We start from the raw sequence: 20,445 nt of genomic DNA on the forward strand, positions 1-20,445 counted from the left end.
AACATGCCCAACACCCCACAAGGTAATTCACTGTCATGTTACACAATTACCTTTTGGTCCAGGGATACCAGCCATTCCGGCCATTCCTTTAAATCCAGGGTTTCCTGGATGACCTCTTTCACCCAACAAACCAGGGTCACCTCTATCCCCAGAGACACCCTTCATGCCCACAGGGCCAGGGACACCGGTGTCACCTGGTTCCCCTCTATCTCCAGGCAGACCTGTCAAAGACGGGGGAAAGAAAATAAAACAGGATGAACAAACCACACACAGAAAATTCCTCTTATGATACTTTTAAGGCATCGTTACAAAAACTTTTCTGATAAGAAAATCTTCCTGGAAGGAAAATGGGAAACTGTAACAATAAAGGTGAGTTTTAAAGGTGTGACCTGAGTATGTAGAAAATCCACAGGGTCGGCCTTTCTAAAGAGGTTTTTCTTTGATAGCTGGAGGCTAACGTGTGGGACTCAAGCCAAACATGATATGGAGATGAATCTGACTCGGTTCACTCAAGCCCTCTTGCCTCGGAAGCCCAAAGGAATGAAGCTAGTAGTGGTGGAACGATCAGGTGGGTGCAAAGGGCACAGCTGAGTCTAAGCCGGGATGTGATCCCAGGTCATTCCTGGGCTGCCCGCCCCTTGTGGCCATTGCTGGCTCCAGCCTGGGGATTAAGTTCTGGGGGACTTGCACCTGCCCCCTTGGCTGCTCATACCATTCCCTTCCCTTTCTCCCTGCTCCTCCCTCGTTACCTCATTAGGGCTTCCGCAGCTGTCCCGCTCACCACTGGCCCCGGCCTCCCACCACATAAGCCTCCAGCTTGCTTAATGCATCCCTCCGTTAAAATCCCCCAACGATCCCCTGGCCTAGGGGATCTAACTCCTTAGCTTAGCGTTCAGTGCCTTTTAAACTTGGACCCAATCTCCCTTTCCAGAACACCAGTCCCCTACTCAGATTAAGCTCTCTTCCGGGCTGGTTTGGGGAATCACAGTGCCAAAGCTTTCCTTGAGCATTCCCACCTCTGCTTGGGCTGTTCGTCTTGGGAAGGACCCTGTTCCCGTCCTCCCCATCTTCCATGCCTGGCTCTCCTTCTCCCAAGATAGTTCCAGCCTGCCTCGCTCCACTGCCCCTCGGAAACCTGGCGCCTCGGGGGTCTGGTCCCTCAGCTGGCTCAGCCTGGCCAAACGCAAGCCTTTTTTATATGTAAATCTCTCCCCAGCTAAACTGCAGGCTCCTTTTGGGCAGGGCTTTTGTGTGGATCTTTCCATGCCATGGGATGCTCTGTGTTCTGCTGATGGCCCATGGTTGAGAACTGGCAAGGCCTATGAACACTGACACAGGAGTCCCCAAACCTTCCGCCCAGGATGTCTGGTACTGTAAAATGAGTGGGTTGCCCAGGGGATCTAGTTTTTGGATACAGTGGAGGCCACTCCTGGGGGAAGCCGCGGGCCCATGTGTAGGGAAATGTCTGGCTTACAGTTGGTCTTTGTGTGGCACAGCGGTTCCCTGGCGCTTACCGGTAATGGTCCTAGACAGAGTTGTCACCTGACTATGGCAAAAGAGAGAACTAGGGTCGCCCTGGAGGGTGCCCGAGGGACGTATGGGCCCTTGATTTCCTTCAGCAGCACCATGGCCTATTCCTAGCCTCCTGCAGGGACGACCATGTGGGGACACAAGGATAAGGTGGCCGTCTGCAAGCCAAGGAGAGCAGCCTCAGGAGGACCCAACTCTGCCTCCACCTTGATGCCAGACTTCCAGCTTCCAGAACCGTGAAAGAATACATTTCTATTGCTTACGCCACGCACGGTGGCTTAGAATCCCTGCAGCTCTTGAGAGGGGGGTTCCTTGGAGCACAGTTTGAGAACTTTCCAGGAGGGTAGTGCTTCTTCAGTTGTCAGTATGACATCCCTTGATGGGAGGGTTGGTTCCTTACCTCCATGGCCTAAGGCACCTGGCAGTCCCAAGGGCCCTTCCTGGCCAGGACCTCCGGGGAAGCCATGCTGGCCAGGTGGCCCGGGCAGGCCTGGATGTCCTGAAGGTCCTGGGAAGCCTGGGTGACCCTTCAGGCCTGGCATTCCTGGCATCCCCTGGCTTCCTGCAGGAATTGAGACAAGAGCCATGAGGTCAACCACATGTGGTTCATTGCAAGCAACATCTATCTCCTCAGATTTAGTCTACAAAAACAGGATTTAATTTTTTTTGGATTGTTGGAACACTGTAAAATACAAAGAAGTATAAAGGATAGGATCAAAGTAACTCATGCTATCACCCAGAGATAAATACTAACATCTTGGCATATTACCTTCTGGCCTTTTATTCTATTCACGTAAATATACCTAGAAAAAGACATTTTACAGAACTGACATCACACTGCAAATAACATTATAATCTAGCTTTTTTTCACTTGACGCTATTTTCTGATCATTTTGCTATATTTAAAATATTCTATGTTAAATAGTTACCGGAATAATATCCCATCACATGGACACATTTAGTTCCCCCACCCTCCTCTTTTTTTGTTCTCACAAATAGTGCTGAGGAAGAGATTTTTTGGTATATATGTCTATGTTGTTGTCATGTCTTTAGGAAAGTGTCCTAGAAATTGACTCAGTGAGTCAAAGCAAACACGAGCTTCATGCTTTTTATTACATGCTATTCCACTGATCTCAGAACGCCTCTCCCAATTTCTTCTCCTCCCCATGTTTTCTCAGCATCAAACACTGGCAGTAAAGCACAGACAGAAACCTGGCAAATATGACTGAGGAAAAAGTGGGTGTACCAGTTACTTTGCATATTTTTCTGCGCAAATTTTATGCAAGTTTTTGGTGCTTTCTTTCCTTGATTTTATGTTTAGAATATACTGCTTTACCCATGGTCAGGTAACTCTGAGCATAATTTTCTCCTAGGTTTTTTTTTTTTTTAAGCACTAAGTCCCTGGATCTCCTTGTATTTAGGCATTTTCTCCTTGGAATTTCAAGTTTGTGCCATTCATCCAGTTAATACCAGTGGAAGGGCCAACACCTGCCATTTGTATATTTCTCCAAAGACTTTCAGGGGCTCTCGCTCATTTATCCCACGACCATCCTATCAAGTGTGCAGGGCTCACCTGAGCGGAGGAGGCAGACAAAAGTGTGGGGGAGACATGGGCTGGGGGAAAGGCATTAATGGAAGGGACCAAGTCAGTCTTGGACCAATCCAGAATCTGACTCTCCAGCTTGTCTCCCAGTTATCTGATGTCATCAACCCCATGGGGGGAGGAAGGTCTGCAATGAGCAGGATGTATATACTCTCATGAACTCCAGTATTACTGTGGGAAATGAGGCCACTCCTGTTTTGGGTTCTATCTTGAGATTTAAGAACTCCAGGGCAAGTGTGAGTGCTAGTGGCTGCTAATGGCCTTGCGAGAGTAGACAGGTGGTGGTGTAGGTGGTGAAGTTTTACCGGGAAGCCAGGCTCCTGCCACAATACTCTGTTCCTCCACAAGGACAGACAAGATAACTTCATCACCAAGTGCCCTTAAGGCTGGATAAACTGAAAGCACTGGGCAAGTAAGGTCACCGGAGCTGGAGCCAACAGGGTCGAGGGCAGTCTGAGCTCGAGTTTCTGGGTGCCTCCCTCATAGAAGTGGACAGGCCATGCCCCGAATAAATAGCATGCAGTGACCTCTGCTACTTTAGTGGCTGCCTTAAAAAATTCAGGCATGGGGAATTTTGCTCTTTCAGTTGTTTGCTGTGATGGGTGATTTGGAGCTCAATGCTTTAAGTGCATTTCTATGTATAGAATATCTACTTAAAAAAAGAAACAACTATAAAAAGTCAGCTTCCCTCAGCTAAACATCTGATCCTTGGGTGACTACTTCATTCAGAAGTTCTGCTCAGAAACACAGGCTGCCCTGGGCACCTTGGTCACGGCACCACACAGCCAAGTGAGTCAGACGTGGTGTCGTCTGCCCGCGGCTCCGGTCACGGGGGTGGATTGAATGGAAAACAGTTTCTCAAAACTTCATGCTTCAGAAATTAGAACTTGGATCAAACAAAATATTCTGCCTGAACAAGCTGGTCATTAAGGTGACAGCTAACACGGACCTTCACAGACTCGAAAGGAAACCTGCTGCCATTTTTGTTGTTGTTATGTTCAAACATTTTGAGATCTGTGGGAAATAGTTTTGTTTCAAAAAATCTACTAGATGTGCCCCCTCTTATGTTAAAGAGCTTGGGGCACAGTTGTGACAGCATCACCCGTTCCTCAGTCTCTGCAGAGTCACCGAGTCACACTTTATGCTCTATCACGGACCAGGAGATAGTGAAGTTGGCAAAGGCAGACCCCGATGTCCTGGCATCTGGTCCCACTGATTGGTCATTTTACCCAGTGGCCTGTGTACCTGGCTGGCCTTGGACACAGTGGTGTGGTTCAGGGGTGTGTGTAGATATGTGTGTGAGCACATGTGAGTGTGAGTGTGACAGGGTGGGTGTGAGTGTGTGGGTGTGTTTGTGTGTAAGAGTGTGAGCATGTACATCTGAACATGTGTAAGGCAGATCTGAACATGTGCAAGGGGGTGAGCGTGTGGGTACACATGTGAGTCTCTGTGCATGGATGTGAGTGTGATTATGTGTCCGTGAGCAGGCATGGGCCTGTGTGCATGCATCCATGAATGTGTGTGGGCATGTGCACGATCACGTATGTGAGTGTGTGTATGAGCATGTATGTGGGTATGTGCGTATGAGCCTGTGTATACGAGCATGCGTTTGAATGTGTGGGTATATGAGCGTGTGCGAGCGTGTGCGAGCACGTGCACGAATGAGTGTGTGCGTGTACTTCAGCCCTCTCAGGCTCTCCCATTCTTTGGGCCTTGCCCCAGGGGGTCTCTCAGTGGACCCCGGCACCCACACTGGGGGTTGCCCTGCTCAGTTGACAGTGGAGGCGCTGATCAGTATCACCGTGAAAAACCATATGCCCTGTGCCCCACTGCCTAGGCCTGCTGGGAACTGACAGGCTCGTCTGCAAAGCAGTTCTCTCTCCTGACCTTGGTGAGGTCACCTGCCTCCCGAGACTCAGCGTTCACCCCCCAGTGTCTTCATATAAAAGATGCCCTACAAGTCTGATGGCAGTCAAGGGCCGGGACACCCGCTTCCTGCACCACACAGGAAGCCCGTTCTGTCTGCGCATGGGGCGGGGACCGATGACAATGCTGTCAACAGCTAGTTGACATGTAAAGTCGCGGTGCATCCTGCGTCTTCATATATGACTGGGAACCTCAGACGGCAGATTTCACTGGTCTGGAGGGCGCCAACCCCTGGTGCTCTGAAAGCGAACACTTGCTCTGTAGTGACAATCGTTCATTTAAGCAAGGTGTTCGGGGTTCTCAATGCCAATTTTGCATAAATTGATACGTAAAGCCATCTGATACCTTGTTCATTCATCAAACCATGCACGGTCCTTCTACTTTGCTAAACATACATAGATGATATTGTGAACAACATGAATGAATTTTAAACCAATCAATTTTACACATGAGCTTGCATTCCAGGCCACTTCTATCTTCTTCCGCAGCCTCTCACTAAGCATGGCCAAGTTCCCTCACACCTACTGCACACATTCTGCTGAAGGCACCAGGAAGCCCCCATGCTGATTCACACCCAACTTGGGAACCCAGTGTATCAGTGAGTCCGTACTTGTAAAAGGTCTCAAATGGCCATCCTTTTCAGGATGATAATTATTGTTCTAAAAACATTCTAAAGGAACACTGGAACTAAGTGTGGAAAAGAAAAAAGCAAGACTCCTACCATACAATCCTATCACTTCTTACAAAATCCCCCAGGAGGGATTTTGGACCCACCCCTGGGAGCCACGGTGCAGTGGGATGGGACCCTGTGCTCCCCTCCTGCCACGGTGACTTACCTCTGAATCCAGGTGGACCTCTGTCTCCTGGAAGGCCCTTCAGCCCGGGGTGTCCAGGCAAGCCAGCATCTCCCCGGGGACCGGGCTGGGCTCCCAAGACTTCGCCAGGAAGGCCCCTGTCCCCTGGAAGCCCGACTGGCCCTGGTGGGCCACTGGGACCCGGGAGCCCATCTGGGCCAGGCAGGCCGGCTGAGCCTTTGGATCCTCGGGGCCCCACGAACCCTAAAAGGAAACATGGGTCATGCCCAAAACCACAGGTCAGCAATGTGACATTCTAAGAGAGCTTTCAGAAAGAGTCTGGAGAGCACAAGTGTTTGCAAACTTTCTCCCTGATAATACATCCCTGGTCATCAGTGAGTTTGGAAATGCTTCAAAGGGGAATTGATAGTCCTTTGTCATGGTGACTTTCAATCGTCCATGTTTGGAGGGTGGCTGTCATGTGCCTGCGGTTGTGCCTTTCCTCACCACTGGGCCAAATGGTGGCCTCACTACTTCCCCTTTCAGTGCCTTTGCTCTTTGTGTGACCTCAGACTGCACTGAAGGAACAGACAGTCACGTGTTTTCTGAGGTCAGTACTGCCTCAGCTGTGGTGTTCAGGCCATCTGCCTGTCCTTTCTATGTGGCATAACTGACAAAAGAGACCCCTTGCCCAGGGCCTCGGGCCTTCCCTAGGGCAGGAAAGCTTGCAACGACTGGAGTTGGAAGAGGGGTTGATTGGTACGCCCGAGTTTGGAACAGAGAACAGGATCTGGACGTAATCTGAGAATTAGTTAGCTGGACCCTACTTCAGAGTTTTAATGCTGTGATTTATCAACATAAAGAAGAGACATGGCTTTCATGGGAATGGTAACAACTGTGTACTTAAATTTGTAGGTCAGCGTACACATGCAGATCTTATTTCTAGAATAGATTCTTGTTGTGGTTTGCAGTCTTCATTTTCTTCTGCACACAGTGATGGAAGTACGGCGCATTTCACGATCATAAAAATGACACGCGTTTCTAAAATCAAATAGATCAGTTCCTCCTTTACCCCTTCCCTCTGGTCTATTCAATGTCCCTGTTCACAGTTCAGTAGGGAACAGACTTTCTACGAATGCTGTCAACTTCCTGAATCCCCTATGAATGGGCACATCCCGCTCATTTTCCACAACAGGAGAGTTCACGCCCACTTATCTCGGATTGCACGTTATGATTCCTAGGTACCCTTCGTATTCAAGGCAAGAAGGTATTTATGAGTTACTTTCCTTTCAAAAACATCCACACTTAACTTCAGTATATGTGGTATCAACCAAGTGACGACGTTGTGACTTCTAACCATTGAGGGCCTCCCGCAGGGCAACAAAATGACCCCATCTGACCCTCTGGTGTGGTGGCATAAAAATGCTCCTGTGCTTCTCTCCAATGCAGGGCTGTTACCAATGCCTTGACAAAGGACACGGGGAGCATGCCTTCCACTTTAGAAACTCATGGCGAGGTGTATAGGATGAAAGGAACAGAATAAAGGTTTGTAGCAATCTCTATAGGCCAGAACTGAATCCAGGAAGAAAATCTATCAGGGACGATACAAAGTTCTACATTTAGGATTAAACCACTTGTCTGAGGGTAGGACAGAGGTAAAATTCAATTACTTTTTGCTGAAAACACTGGGCGTGCCAAAAAATATATATACACGTGGACACTTTGGTCAACGTTGCTCTAGCAGTAGTTTGCCTTAATCGGAAGTGTCTGGACGCTGATGGTAACCACTTGGAGCACTTCTTGTAATTGCAGAAGTCAAGCATATACTTTTGTTATAAGTATATATTATTATAATTTTAATAGTTTTTTTCTTTCTTAAAATGTGTATATATTTTTTTTTGGCGCCCTCTGTATTTGCTAAGGGTCTAACACTAAGGACACAATAATCCCACCATTCTGTGTGATATTACAGATGTGTGGAACATTTATTCAGATCCTGGAGCCCAGTTTGAAAGGAGTGCTGACACGCGGAGGGCAGTCACAGAAGGATGGTCAGAATTCCGAAGGCAGGAAAAATATGTCACAAAAAGCAAGTCTTCATTCCCGGGCTCAGTTCTGCCCATTCTGGAGATGTCTATGGGGAGATATGGCCACTCTCTCCTAATGTGTGTGAGGGATGGTTATGAAGTAGAACCAGTGGCTTCAGAAGCAACCAATGGAGAACTTACTGGCAGGCAGATTTCACTGCAACTGAAGAAGAACTTTCTAGCAATAAGAGAGTTTCAATGTTTCACAGGTGCTGGGTGACAAGAGTGATTCCAGTAGAGGCTAGAACACCTGACCAGAATCCCGAGGGAGGATGTTTGGCAGTGGGTGGCCTTAGTGATTTCTACAGTTTTATTTAAATACTGCAATTCTAACATGCGTGGGCCTCTGTACACCAAGTAACACAGTCATGCTCACTCACACCAGTTGAGCCATAACTACAAAGGGACACCTGTGTTTGGGGACATTGAATCATAACAGAGTATGCTGACACCCAAGCAGGTACTCCCTACTTCTTACCACAATTCATCACGAGAAACACATTCACATTCCTCCACATTCAGGTAAAAGGCTTTAGCTCTTTTAGCAACTAACTGGCTTCCATAATTCTTGGTCGTGTCAAATGTAGATGGAATGGTTCGAACTGCTTACTCAGACAAGCTGCAAACTTAAGAGCAAGCAGGTAATGCTCTGAAAAGCAACAATGTAGATGTTTTTTGTAAGGTGCGTGGTGAGTGCTCAGCAGTTGGGAATGGATGACGAGAGGGCTACAGAACAGGATAATACTACGCTGTCCTGAACGTTTCCTATTAACCAGAGGAAACACTTTCTGCACACCTACCTCTTTTTCTCCTGCATTATCTGTATTATCTTCTACAACAACCCAGTATAACATTAGTGATAAGAAATCCAAGAAATTCAATCTCCCAAGAAGACCAAAAGTTGTCATCAAGAATTTGCTGACACAGTTTCTAAATGTAAAAGGCCACAGAGCTGAAGCAACCTGCTCATACACTCAGTTATATCCTAACCTAAGGGTCCGAGCGGGGGTCCGACCCTGACTTACCTGGGGGCCCTGGGAACCCTTCACGACCTGGATCTCCTGGGAGACCCTTGAGTCCGGGTGGTCCATCAGCTCCTGATAATCCTGGCATCCCTCTGAGGCCTTTGGCACCTAAACAACCCAAAGAAATCATGATAAACATCAGAGCTGCAGGAGGAAATTTCAGCAGTAGATGAATGGGAGATGATCGAGTTTGGCAGCTGACTTTATGTGGTCTCTTATGAAACTGGGAAACAATGAGGCTGGGGGATTTCAACCCTAAAACAGCATGACTGATGGCTAGACATAGCCAATTGCAGACCCCACAGACCATGGCAGCAGGCTCCCCCAGCCAGTGACGCCATCAGCTGGCCCGCCCACAATCCCACTGGTGAAGGTCTTTCCTGCTGAAGTCGGTAAAGACTGGAAGAGGTGACTGTTTCCTCAAACGTGCACACACCAACACAAGGACACAAGGATCATGAAGAACAGGTAACCACAACACCAGGAAACTAATAGAACGCCAGTAACCAATCCTAGAGAAACGGAGATCTAAAAAATGCTTGACGAAGAATTCAAAATAATTGCCCTAATTAAGCTCAGGTAATACAAGAGAACACAGATAGACAATAAATAAAATTAGGAAAATAATGCATGAACAACACAAGAAGTTCTACAAAGAAATAGATGCCACAAAAACAAACAAACAAACAAACAAACAAACAAACAAACAAACAGAAATACTGGAGCTGAAGATTATAATGACTGAACTAAAACAGCACCTCTGGGCTTATAGAATGATTTCCAGTGTTTAAAAATCATGCTTAAAGGACTCAAGCTACAAGAATAATGCTCAGTATTAAGGTTCCACAGTGCACTGATTAAGAGCTTAGAATGACTGGGTATGAAATCTTGGCTCTACCTCTTCTATCTGTATGGCCTTGGATAAGTTTCTGAACCTCTCTGGGCCTCAGTTTCTTCATCCGCAAAATGGAGAAATATCTACTTCACGGGGTATTGTAAGGACTCAATGAGATGATCTTATCAAATATCTGAGCAGCGCATGTACAGTGGGTGAGCTCCACAAATGTCCCTACGATTAGAAGGCTGGCGTTCCTCACCAGTGTCACAAAGCTGAACTTCTACGCTTTTTCATCCGTGTTCCCAGGGGATGTTGTGTGGTACCCACCCTCCCTTCCCTCCTCAGAAAGTGGGTATACAGATGGCAGAAGTGAGAGCGAAGGGTCAGACAGGAAGCAAGCTGGTGGCTTTCAGCCAAGGGAGCCCTGTTCAGGAAGTGAAACTAACCAGCCGTGGCAGGACAATGATCTGGAGCCTCAGACACCCAGACCTGGACTTCTGAGTGCTTTGCAGTGACCAGGCCTCAGACTACGTCTCTGGATGTGTGGGTGTGTGTCACACGTGTGGGTCTCTGGTCTTCTCTGACCACAGAGACCTTATTTATATAACAGGTTCTTGCATGAAGCAAAGTTTGCAAACTGACACCAAGCACGTGTTCCTAGACACGGGGATTCTTGGGAGAAATTCTCGTATTGGTCTCTGTCTCCAGCACATCCAGGGTCAACGTCAGGAGATGCGAGATCGAAAGCTCCACAGACTTGCTCGAGCTGAGTAGATCCTTTATCAAGATTCCCAAGAGTCTCAGAGTGACTGTCAGTATATGAAGAGGACCCTTGCTCCAGAAACTCGACTCCTCCTCCTGATTCACTGAAGCCTTGACTGCAGGGACACAGGAAAGCACAGGAAAGGCCTACATCTGCAGGGCACCTGCCGTCCTCCCTGGGGAGCTGAGAGGAGCTGCCCATCACCACATAGGCAGCGAGTGCAGGCCTGCTGGCGGCTTTGGGGATCCGCTTCCTGAGTGGTTGAGGGGTTCTCAGCTTCCCGCCTGTGGCCCCTCTGACACCCGCCTCCACTCACTTTCGACCCTCCTGGAGCTTTGGAGAATACCCTGACGTTGGGAGGTTGATTACATCACTACCCGGAGAACCACACGTTGAGCAGCAAGGTGCTAGCTGGCTGCCTGAGTCTCCTCCAGCTGATCAGTCCCCACCTCATGACAATTCATTAAACCTCCCTCATTGCATTCTGCAAACACAAGACTTAAGCATTTTAAAGAAGAACATCCCTTGAAAGTTTCTCATATCTTTCACCCACAGCCAATCTACCCAGATTTGAAAAATGTTGACTTGTATTACTTGTAATGAATGACTCAGACTAAAAAAAAAGTAAAACTTCAGACCAGCTAAACGAAATAACTCCTAATCTATTGGATATCTCTGATCTGAACCTTTTCATACAGGAAGCAAACCTGAGACACTTTTTCCAGGTATCTCTATGCCTGCCTGGTTTCAGGCTCAAAGATTCCCTTCACCTCAGGCTCTCAGAAACCACAGCCAGCACACCTGTCACTGGCAGCCAGGTGTTTCAGGAATCATAATTCTCTGCAAATATTAGAACAGCGGCTTCCTCTCTGTAGCACGTGAGGCAGGCGGGCAGCGGCGTGGGCAGGCAAAGCGCTGGGTGGAGAGCTGTATCCGTACAGTAAGGATTCCAGCGTCTCCAGGCTACTGTCCCTTTAGAAATGTCCCTGCAGGCCATTAGGTTGGGCTGCTGCCCTGCCATCACGTAGGAGGGGACAATCCAGCATCCTGGAGTTTTCAATCTTTTTCTATAGGGGGGCAGAAAGGGGTTGAGAGAGTCTCTTGTAAGCACTTCCCTTGGGCTGGGGACAAGGCTGTGTTTGTCACCCAGCAGGTCTCACTGTGGGACCCCATTCCCCGAGGGGCTGGGAGCAAGGCTGGCCTTGGTGAACCCAAGCTTCACCCCTACTCACACTCCAAAGAAATGCATAGATTATCCCAAAATTTCCCACTGGTAGCATGATCCTCTTAGACCATAATCTCCTGAGTGTAATTAAATGATTTTAATCAGAATCTCATACTTGACTGGGGCGATGAGGAAGGAGCAGTCTGTATTAGTCATGGCCAAATGATGTCTTTTCTTACACAAGACTGGACTTCTCTAAGGTCATTACTCTGATGCTGAGACAGGGATTTGGTCACACTCAGATGTATAGACATATATTTGTTTAGCATTCCAATATACTTGTGAATCTATAAATATGAATGTGATAGATGAACAGAATAAAAGGGCTTTGTGCCGGTAGAGTCCTACATGAATGTGAAGTTCAACAGTTAGACAAAACAAAAGACAGATACAGTTTTCAAGCTGTTCTGAAGTGAAGAGGTATTAGATGAGTTCAACTCACGAGCCAGTTTCTGAAAAGAAACCCCAGTCAGGCCTAAGAGAAAATGTAACTGAAACTGAGAACAGGGCACGATACACCCTATGTTGCCTCCGAACTCTACTGTTACTTCAGAATCACAGGCTACGTCACTCTCATGAGATCAATGTGTGCGAGAAGCACTAAAGATCATGCTTTTGCCCGTCCACAATCATATTCTGGACTGAGTATTAGTCTTTATCAGAAATGTTGAACCTATGATCTCATTAACCAACGATCTTATTAAGCTTCGTGTTGTCAAAACATGTTCAAATTCCCCTCCCCTCACACCCAACTCATGTATATTTTGAATCCTGCTTCCACTTAGCTGCTGCTGAAAACTGTCCCACTGGCTTAGCACTGTACAGTTTACATGAGACCTCACCCACAGTTTATCATGGGCAGTACTGAGGGCATCATTTGCAGAGCAGGGAGGGTCTAGAACACCTGCTTTATTCCTTTCATACAGTTGAGGAGACTAAGTTCCAGAAGAAGTAAGAGGCCCAAAGCCCCACTGCTAATTAGTGGTAGAACCGGACTCCTGTTCCGGCGGACTCCTGGTCGCATGCCTCATGCTCTCAACACTGACTTATCTGAGTGGGTCCGCGGGGTGCTTTCCTTTGCCCCAACACAGAGGAGGAGAGAAATCAGAAGGTTGAACTCTTCTCAGTTGCTGCAGTCTGGGAACTTGCCTATCTTAGGTTACAGACACAGACGTCTGGGCATCACCAAGCAGCTGTGGTCGCCCAGGCCCCATCTGCTATCTCTGAAATGCCCTGCCACAAGTGGGTGCACGGACAGCTGAAGACACTGGGCTCCGTTACAGAGAATCCCGACTATTTCATGTGGGTTCTTTATTGGGGTGCGTGGTGCTATACAAAAGCCTGTTCCTCCAGACTATAGAGACACATTCCTAGCCCTGTTCCTTTCTGTTTTCCGCTCAGTCAAAACCCCAAAGGAACAATCCTCACCTATAGGTTCTTCCCATATATCCTGAGACACAAAGGGGTAAAAGAGGAATACACAGAGGTAAACTTCCTTCCCAGTCTGAAAGAGCACTTCAATCTCTGCCACGCTGAGGATGCCCACCAAGGTTCGTGCCATCACTGAGGCTGAACCCTGTGTAGCAGGAATCTCTTCCTTCAGACTGTGGTTCACTAGGTGTCAATTACTGCACACATTTTCTATATTGGTGAGTACAAGTCTGCTTCCTATAGAAGCTGCCGCAGTTTGTAGCAGAGTGCCAAAATGGCACAACATGGTGACGTCCAGGGGCGGAGAGGAAGGATGTAGAAAGAGGGGAAAGAAAAATGAAGAAGATGCAAAGAGGAAGGCGGTAAGCGCTCTCCAGTTTACTGGAGTACATTACCTCTGGGGCCTGGGGTTCCTGGCTGGCCTGGCAATCCCTTGGGCCCTCCAACACAACCTGGGAAGAGAGGAAAAAAAGATGAGCTGGAGCAATCTTTAATGCTGAATTTCATGGCGTTGGGATATTGCCAAGGTCAAGAGTACCAGCCATGAAAACTGGCTATCATTTTATGATCAGAGTAATTTAATGAGTTAATTAATCTTGACTCTGAAGTAAATAAACGTTAGATTTCATCGTGTAATGGAATTATAATATGAATGTAAAATGCAAATAAAGCAAGTCCGGTCAAATAAAAACTGGCCCTGTGCTGGCAAGGATCCAGCCCTTCATTTAGGGCAACACCTCAGCGTAACTGAATTACGCTGTCTGGACCCTCCCCAGTGAGTCAACGTGAATGCCTTTTTTGGTCTGGAAATGTCCACCAGCGGATGTAGACAGCTTGTAATTTCAAAAGGAATTCTTTGACTTCTCCTTTGTGACTTTGAATACTTTTAGAATTAGCCACAGCAATTAGCTTCTTTGAGCCTTGCAAAATAAACCTGGGTGGTGACTACTTCCGGTTGGCGTGGCCAGGGCAGTGACATTAAATAGGGGTATTTTGTTGTCTGGACTTTGTCTGAGAAGGACCCCTCTAGGCACATCAATTCTTTGAGATGTCCTTCATCTGTGTGCCTGAGATTTGCTGGGCTCCTGTTTTGGCCTGACCTAATGGCCAAGGTCTGCAGAAGCTTTGACCTTCTCTGCCACACTAGGGTCCAGGGGGTACTAGCTCAGGTCATAAAAAGAAAGGAACCTGGATGTCTTCGGGGAGGCTGGCCTCCAGCCCACAGAGCCTCACACACAGGTGCCTTCCCATCTCTGCGTAATTGGCCAGCTCTCTGAAAGCTTTGGGGTTTGCCATTCCTGCTCTGCCAGCTTGCCCTGAGTGCTGGAGCCATTCCTGTACCTCATGCGGGGGACCCACAGATTCTGATGCTACTTCTCCAACCCCAACCTTTATGTTGAGAATTATACCCCAACTTTCAACTGCCATCCAAATTTTTTACTTGCACCTTCAACTTTGTGCAAAACTCATCCTCTTTACTTCTCTCTTCAAAATCCTGACCAAGGTTGGCATTCCCTTGGTATTGTGAAATCATCTCTCTCCCTGGCTTCCCACTTGGGTTTCTAAGTCTCCCCTGGTTGGAGACTTTGCTCTCCAAGGCCGGCCAGGTCTACCTCCAAATAGTCTCTCTTTCTTCTTTCCCACCACTAAGCCTGGGCTCAGGGTCCTCTCCGCATCCTCATCTGTCAGCCCTTGTTTTTTTCTAGCATTCCTTTATCACTAGGCCAAATTCTTGTCTCCTAGCATCTACCTGGACTGGCCTTCACCCTATATAACCAGCAAATAATTCACAGTTTTCCTTTACATATCTATAGACAGAGATGAATATTTGCATATCTGCTAGGTGTGAAACTACTTATCTGTAGAGTTCTTGCCAATGTTGTATATTGATGCTTTATATTGGTGGCAAGACTTGGTAACACCATGTGTTATTATACTTGCCTTTCCTTTGATTCTAAGCTGAATCAGATGAGATGCCAGCTCCCAGTTTTGCACGTGTTTATATTTCTTACTGCAGCTCCATGCTCACTGCAGGAGCTCACAGAGGTTGCCGATGAGTCACATGTTTTACAAACCAAAAGTTTTAAAGAGTTCTATAGCCACCTGATCTTCATGACAGTACCTGGCTGGATGACATCCTGTCCGTCACCTCCAATGGGCCTTTTCACACCTGTATCACAATCTGGGAGCAAGACACGATGACAGTGTGAGGCAATTTTGGAACAACTGAAAGTCACTGACTTATCTATGGGTGTGTGTGTGTGTGTGTGTGTGTGTGTGTCTGCGCGCAGTGGTGGTGGTGGGGAGGCTGGGGGATGGGCAGAGACTCCAAAGGACCATTTCCAAGCTTTTGTGCAGACCCTCCATGACTTCAGCACTAGAGGGAGAGGCCCCGTATTTCAGCTACCGAAAGGAGGCTGGCGGTGGGTTCAGAAACACCATGGTGGGGTGTCATTTGTATGTGCTGAAAACTGATGGTGCAGTACGGCATTCTTATGTGACACCACTGGGGATTCATACAAAATTCCAGAAAAGAACAGTGGGTAGATGTTTAAGCACTAAGTCCCGTGACTTTGAAAGATAAAAGGGAAGCTCCCTCATACCTATTTGTCCCGGAATGCCTGGGGGACCAGGAGGACCGGGGAAGCCTGGTGACCCAGGTAATCCATCATCTCCAGGAAAACCAGGCTCGCCTTTGGGGCCTGGCAGGCCCAATCCCGGGGGACCCCTTTCTCCTGGAATGCCCTTCGTGCCAGGTGGTCCTTGGTAACCTGCGTCACCTGGGGGCCCTTTGATGCCGTCACCCTATAAGAAAATTCAGTTTGTCTCTTAAAAGATATATAAACCTCAAAGACAGTCATAGTCCCAGTTCCAGGTCCTCATTTCCCGGAGCTCCATGCTTCGGATACAGAGCAGAAAGACAGCAGAGATTAATATGAACCTACAGTCATGATCTGATGAAGGCACAGAAATAAAGGACAGATTTTACACCAGCCACGAGCAACACAATAGAAGGGAGTGCTGGGAGGCATACAGATCGATGTAAGTATTTATTGTTCTCTCTTCCAAGCCACGAGCACCTGTGCATCGATTCAGACCTTTATCCACAGGAAGAATTCTGTATGAGAACAGTTAGGCATAGGTTTGGATAAATGGGAGCAGGAACACATTATTTTTATTGTTATGATTTGGCACTTGTGACACATCTACTATTCACAAAGGCTAATGTGTTGTTAAAGGGAAGGAAGTCTTTAATTTGGAAGAGAAAGAAAGAGTATGAGCTCATGAGAAATATGGAGAGATGATAGGATCAGAAGAGCTGGCAGCTGGGAGGCACTCAGCAATGCCAGGTCCTATTAGTGAAACTACCAAACAGGTGTGGAACAGTGGGGTGGGCGATGGAGCGATAAAAGGAGGGGCTGTGAGAACCGGGGACTTAGAAAGAATGATGTCTGCGGCGTCACAGGCACACCATGGCCTGACTTCGTGCTGACAGTGTCTAAACCAGCTGGTATACCGGCCATGCAATTAAGTCCCAGCCCATCCGCTCAAGCTGTGAACGAGACCAGGATATTCCAATGGCAAGGAGGCAGCGACCGCTAGCAAATGAAATGCTGCTGTGCACTGACTGAGGTTACCTTTCTCCTTCATTTCCAAAGGCACGGGGAGTAGTGGGATGATGGAGGGTCAAGCTCTGTCTGGATTTGTGTGGCCCTGATTAAGCCACACAGCCTCCTGTGTTTTGGCTTCTCTAAGACGGGCTTAACGGTAAGGACAGGACTTACACGTCCCAGATCTGCTACAGAAATCAAACGGCAGGCACACCGAGCTTAGTGGGCAACGATGGCGACCACGGGCAGCATTCTGGGGAGTCAGTGCTCTCTGAGGCTTCGCAAGACAGATGTTTACGTTCTAGCTTAGAAATTCCAGCAAGCAAGGAAAAAGCACGCATACTGACACACACCACCAAACTGGGACTCAGAAGTGGTGGATTTGAACACTGGCTCTTAGCAGGAGAGAGAGGACAGCAGCCCCTGCCAGCTGGGAGCTGGTCTGAGGGCTGTCGGCCAGTCCTAGGTGATGCCGAGACTGGCTGCCCTCATAGTCATGCCGAACGTGCTATGGAACCCCAATCAGTTCACAAACCACATCAGACAAGGCCACTGTGATGAGACAAGACACACTCATATACACATGTGCATGTTAAAGACACATACTACACACAACAGCCACTTCATAATCACATTTGAACAGGACATGGTTCAAACAACCAATAAGATCCACTGTCCTCTTCACCAACTGTATCTCTGGCCTCACTATTTTCCCCCTCTTGACTTACAGATGAGACTTATTATGATACCTGATCATAGAATTATCAGTGTTTTTGGGAGCATCCTATCCAGAGCAGAGCCTCCCTTTTCTGACCTTCCCCAAAGCTACTGACACAACGGAAATTCTGTGATCACAGGAGACCAGGACCCAGACTCAGTGCTGATAAGTCATGTGACCTCTCGCCATTTCCTTATCAGCCAAATAAGTGGTCTCCACGCTTTCATCCCAGACAGCCACAGTTCAAGGTACCAGCGTGGTCGTGCAACTGGGGCACACAAGTTCTTTTTGAAAATGACTTTCAGAGTCAGAATTTTAAAAAAGCAATACTAGATTATTAATAATCCAGGTGTCTTCAAAGAGCCCAAGAAAACTGCACTCAAACGTTAACAGTGTTATAATAGAAACGACCCATGTTACGGAAGGAGAAGGCTTTGGTTTTGGAATGAGGCAAATAAGCCAGCAAAGAGAATTTAGGTGTGAAGCTCTGAGGAGAAGGAAGAGAGTTGTGGGTCGAACTGGGCCCCACACAAGCTGCTTCTGTCATTTAAGCTGCTCAGTCTGTGGCTCTCTTATGGCAGCCTCAGGAAACTATTCAAGGAGCTGAGGGGGACGAAAATGGAATCTAGAACAAAAAGAGGCGAGAAATCATATTACAGAATCAGGAGAAAACGCCAGAACCGTCCATGGGCAAGGCGTGACGGCAGGGCTGAGGTCAGGGAGAGGAGGAGGAGGAGTGTAAGTGGGTCTCGTCTCGGTGCTTCATCTCCACTCTTCTCCACCTCTGACTCCAGCCTTCCCTCTAAGAGAGCATAGCAGTAGATATATTCTCTTTCAATGCTGGTGTGTTTGCTGCCCACACAAGTTGTATGTTTTGCAACTTATCCTAGATAGATAGCATTCCACCACCTATTTCAGAACATTTGATTTGGGGTGGGATGTGTTTCATTCCATGTTACACCAGGAAGAACATTTGTTATTTCTTTGACTTTCAAAGGTTCACTCTGCGCTTGGCTACCAACCTAACGCACTGTTACCTAAAAATATGATTTCTGCTCATTAAAATAGAATGGGTTGCATGGGGTGGCTTTAGTGCAGTGCCAGCGCCATTGGCTTCTGAGGTATTTAAGAATGTGACTGATTAGGATGATGGGCTACTCACAGGAGGGCCTGGAAGGCCTGGGAATCCATCAAGCCCATCACGTCCGTGGATGCCGTCGTCACCTTTCAGACCCGGCACACCTGGGACACCTGGTTGTCCCCTCTCACCTGGGAAAGATTGTGCAGCATGACTCTACTCATACAGTGCTGCCATAGAAGGATAAATGGTCCAAGAATCGGTTGGCCACAGAAGACTGACCTTTGGTGGTAATTGTCCTAGAATCTCCCTTCATTCCTTTGGGTCCAGGAAGTCCAACGCCACCAGGGGCTCCCTGTAGAAACAAACACAAAATTTCTTCCTCCTTCATTCTGTTAAGGATATCTGTGAAGATGGTGATTTTCCATTCATCCAACTTGAGGGCCATTTCCCGTCATCAAGCCCAGCGCCGTCCAGAAGAACTGTCCGCTATGCCAGAGGTGCTTTATACCTGGCTGTCCAACACGGTGGCCCCCAATCACAAATGGCTACTGAACCCTTGAACATGGCCACTGGGACTGAGAAACTGAATTGTAAATAATGACAACTTAATGGAAGTAGTCACACGTGGCTGGACAGTGAAATCAGAGCCTTGCTACTCCAAGTTTGGTCCACGGACCAGCAGCGGGAGCCTTTCCTGGGAGCTCGTTAGAAACGTAAAACCTCAGACTCCACCTGGGGTAACGGAACCAGAATCTGTATTTCAACAAAGTCCCGGGGATTCATATGCTTATGAACTGTTGACAAGCAAGGATCTAAAACACAAGGTAGTTAACTCTTAACCACAATTACTTAGAATCTGAGCAGATAATAAGTTTCCAAGTACAAAGGATGGAAATCTGTCATCATTAATATTGAGAACAAATAATATTTAATTAACAGCTTTTCTTCCAAAGGAAATTAAGGTCGGGAGGAAACATACTCTAGACACAAGCTTATGGCAGTGACACTCACATTTGAGGTTTTCCAATGAGAAGAAATGAGAAGCTTAATGGTTCAGGATGGATTCTAATATGTGTGATAAGCTATTTTTGGGCAGATTTTGGTTGGTGTTATTTGCAAGATTGTGCGAGCTTTTAGTGTTGGTTTAATTAAATGGAATGTTACAAGTGATTATGAGTTCTGTTCTCCTAAAAAAAATTCCACAGATGCTTGTTTTATTGATTTAGTTCTTTGCAGAAAAGGGCGACATTCTTTCAGTATCCAGACAGTGTCTCACATGCAGACGCTGCTCAATAAGTAGGTATTGGTTGGGCAAATGGATGGATGGATGAACTCATTTACTGACCGATTCCCATATTTCCAACACTCTGCCAGCCTCTATCAGTACAAATATTTAAAAACAAAAAAACTGCCTTAGTCATTCCTCCTGCAGTGGAGTTGGCAGACACATAAACATATAATTAAATGCAAGACAACAAACACAACACCAGTGGTTGAACACAAGTGCCGTGGGGTGTATGAAATACAGGTGGGGAAAGTTTGGGCACCGAGAAGATTTTAGACATTCCAGGCAAAATATGATCTATTTGGTCTCTAGGAAATATTCAATCATTTTATAAACAACTGAACATTCTACCAGTCCAACCAGAGGAGTGGACTTTTTGGGGGTATTGTCCAACTGTTTTCCACAGCGGCCGTACCATTTCACAGTCCCACCAGTAAAAGTTTTAAAGTGCCTCTTGGAGTACATGGCCTTTTTGAATGGAGGGTTGGGTGCATTAGTGTTGCTGGTCTAAAGCTGTGTTAATCCAAT

The 20,445-nt window shown here is 47.2% G+C and overlaps 1 protein-coding gene across 2 annotated transcripts in view; it reads right to left on the reverse strand.

Annotated features, from left to right (window-relative positions):
- COL4A2 (collagen type IV alpha 2 chain) overlaps positions 1-20,445 on the reverse strand; it is a 182,980-nt gene that overhangs the window by 22,405 nt on the left and 140,130 nt on the right. For both annotated transcript variants that reach the window (XM_074329518.2, XM_019731070.3), the window contains exons 23-31: positions 18,912-18,984; positions 18,714-18,820; positions 15,826-16,027; positions 15,345-15,404; positions 13,618-13,674; positions 8,966-9,073; positions 5,896-6,117; positions 1,931-2,092; positions 51-221 (exon numbers count right to left, since the gene is read on the reverse strand). In XM_074329518.2, the coding sequence (XP_074185619.1) occupies positions 51-221; positions 1,931-2,092; positions 5,896-6,117; positions 8,966-9,073; positions 13,618-13,674; positions 15,345-15,404; positions 15,826-16,027; positions 18,714-18,820; positions 18,912-18,984 (1,162 nt within the window). The remainder of the gene's footprint in view (positions 1-50; positions 222-1,930; positions 2,093-5,895; positions 6,118-8,965; positions 9,074-13,617; positions 13,675-15,344; positions 15,405-15,825; positions 16,028-18,713; positions 18,821-18,911; positions 18,985-20,445) is intronic.

The sequence above is a fragment of the Rhinolophus sinicus genome, chromosome 16, assembly GCF_057876585.1.
Source record: "Rhinolophus sinicus isolate RSI-liver-muscle chromosome 16, RSI-T2T, whole genome shotgun sequence".
In the NCBI taxonomy this organism is placed as follows: Eukaryota; Metazoa; Chordata; class Mammalia; order Chiroptera; family Rhinolophidae; genus Rhinolophus; species Rhinolophus sinicus.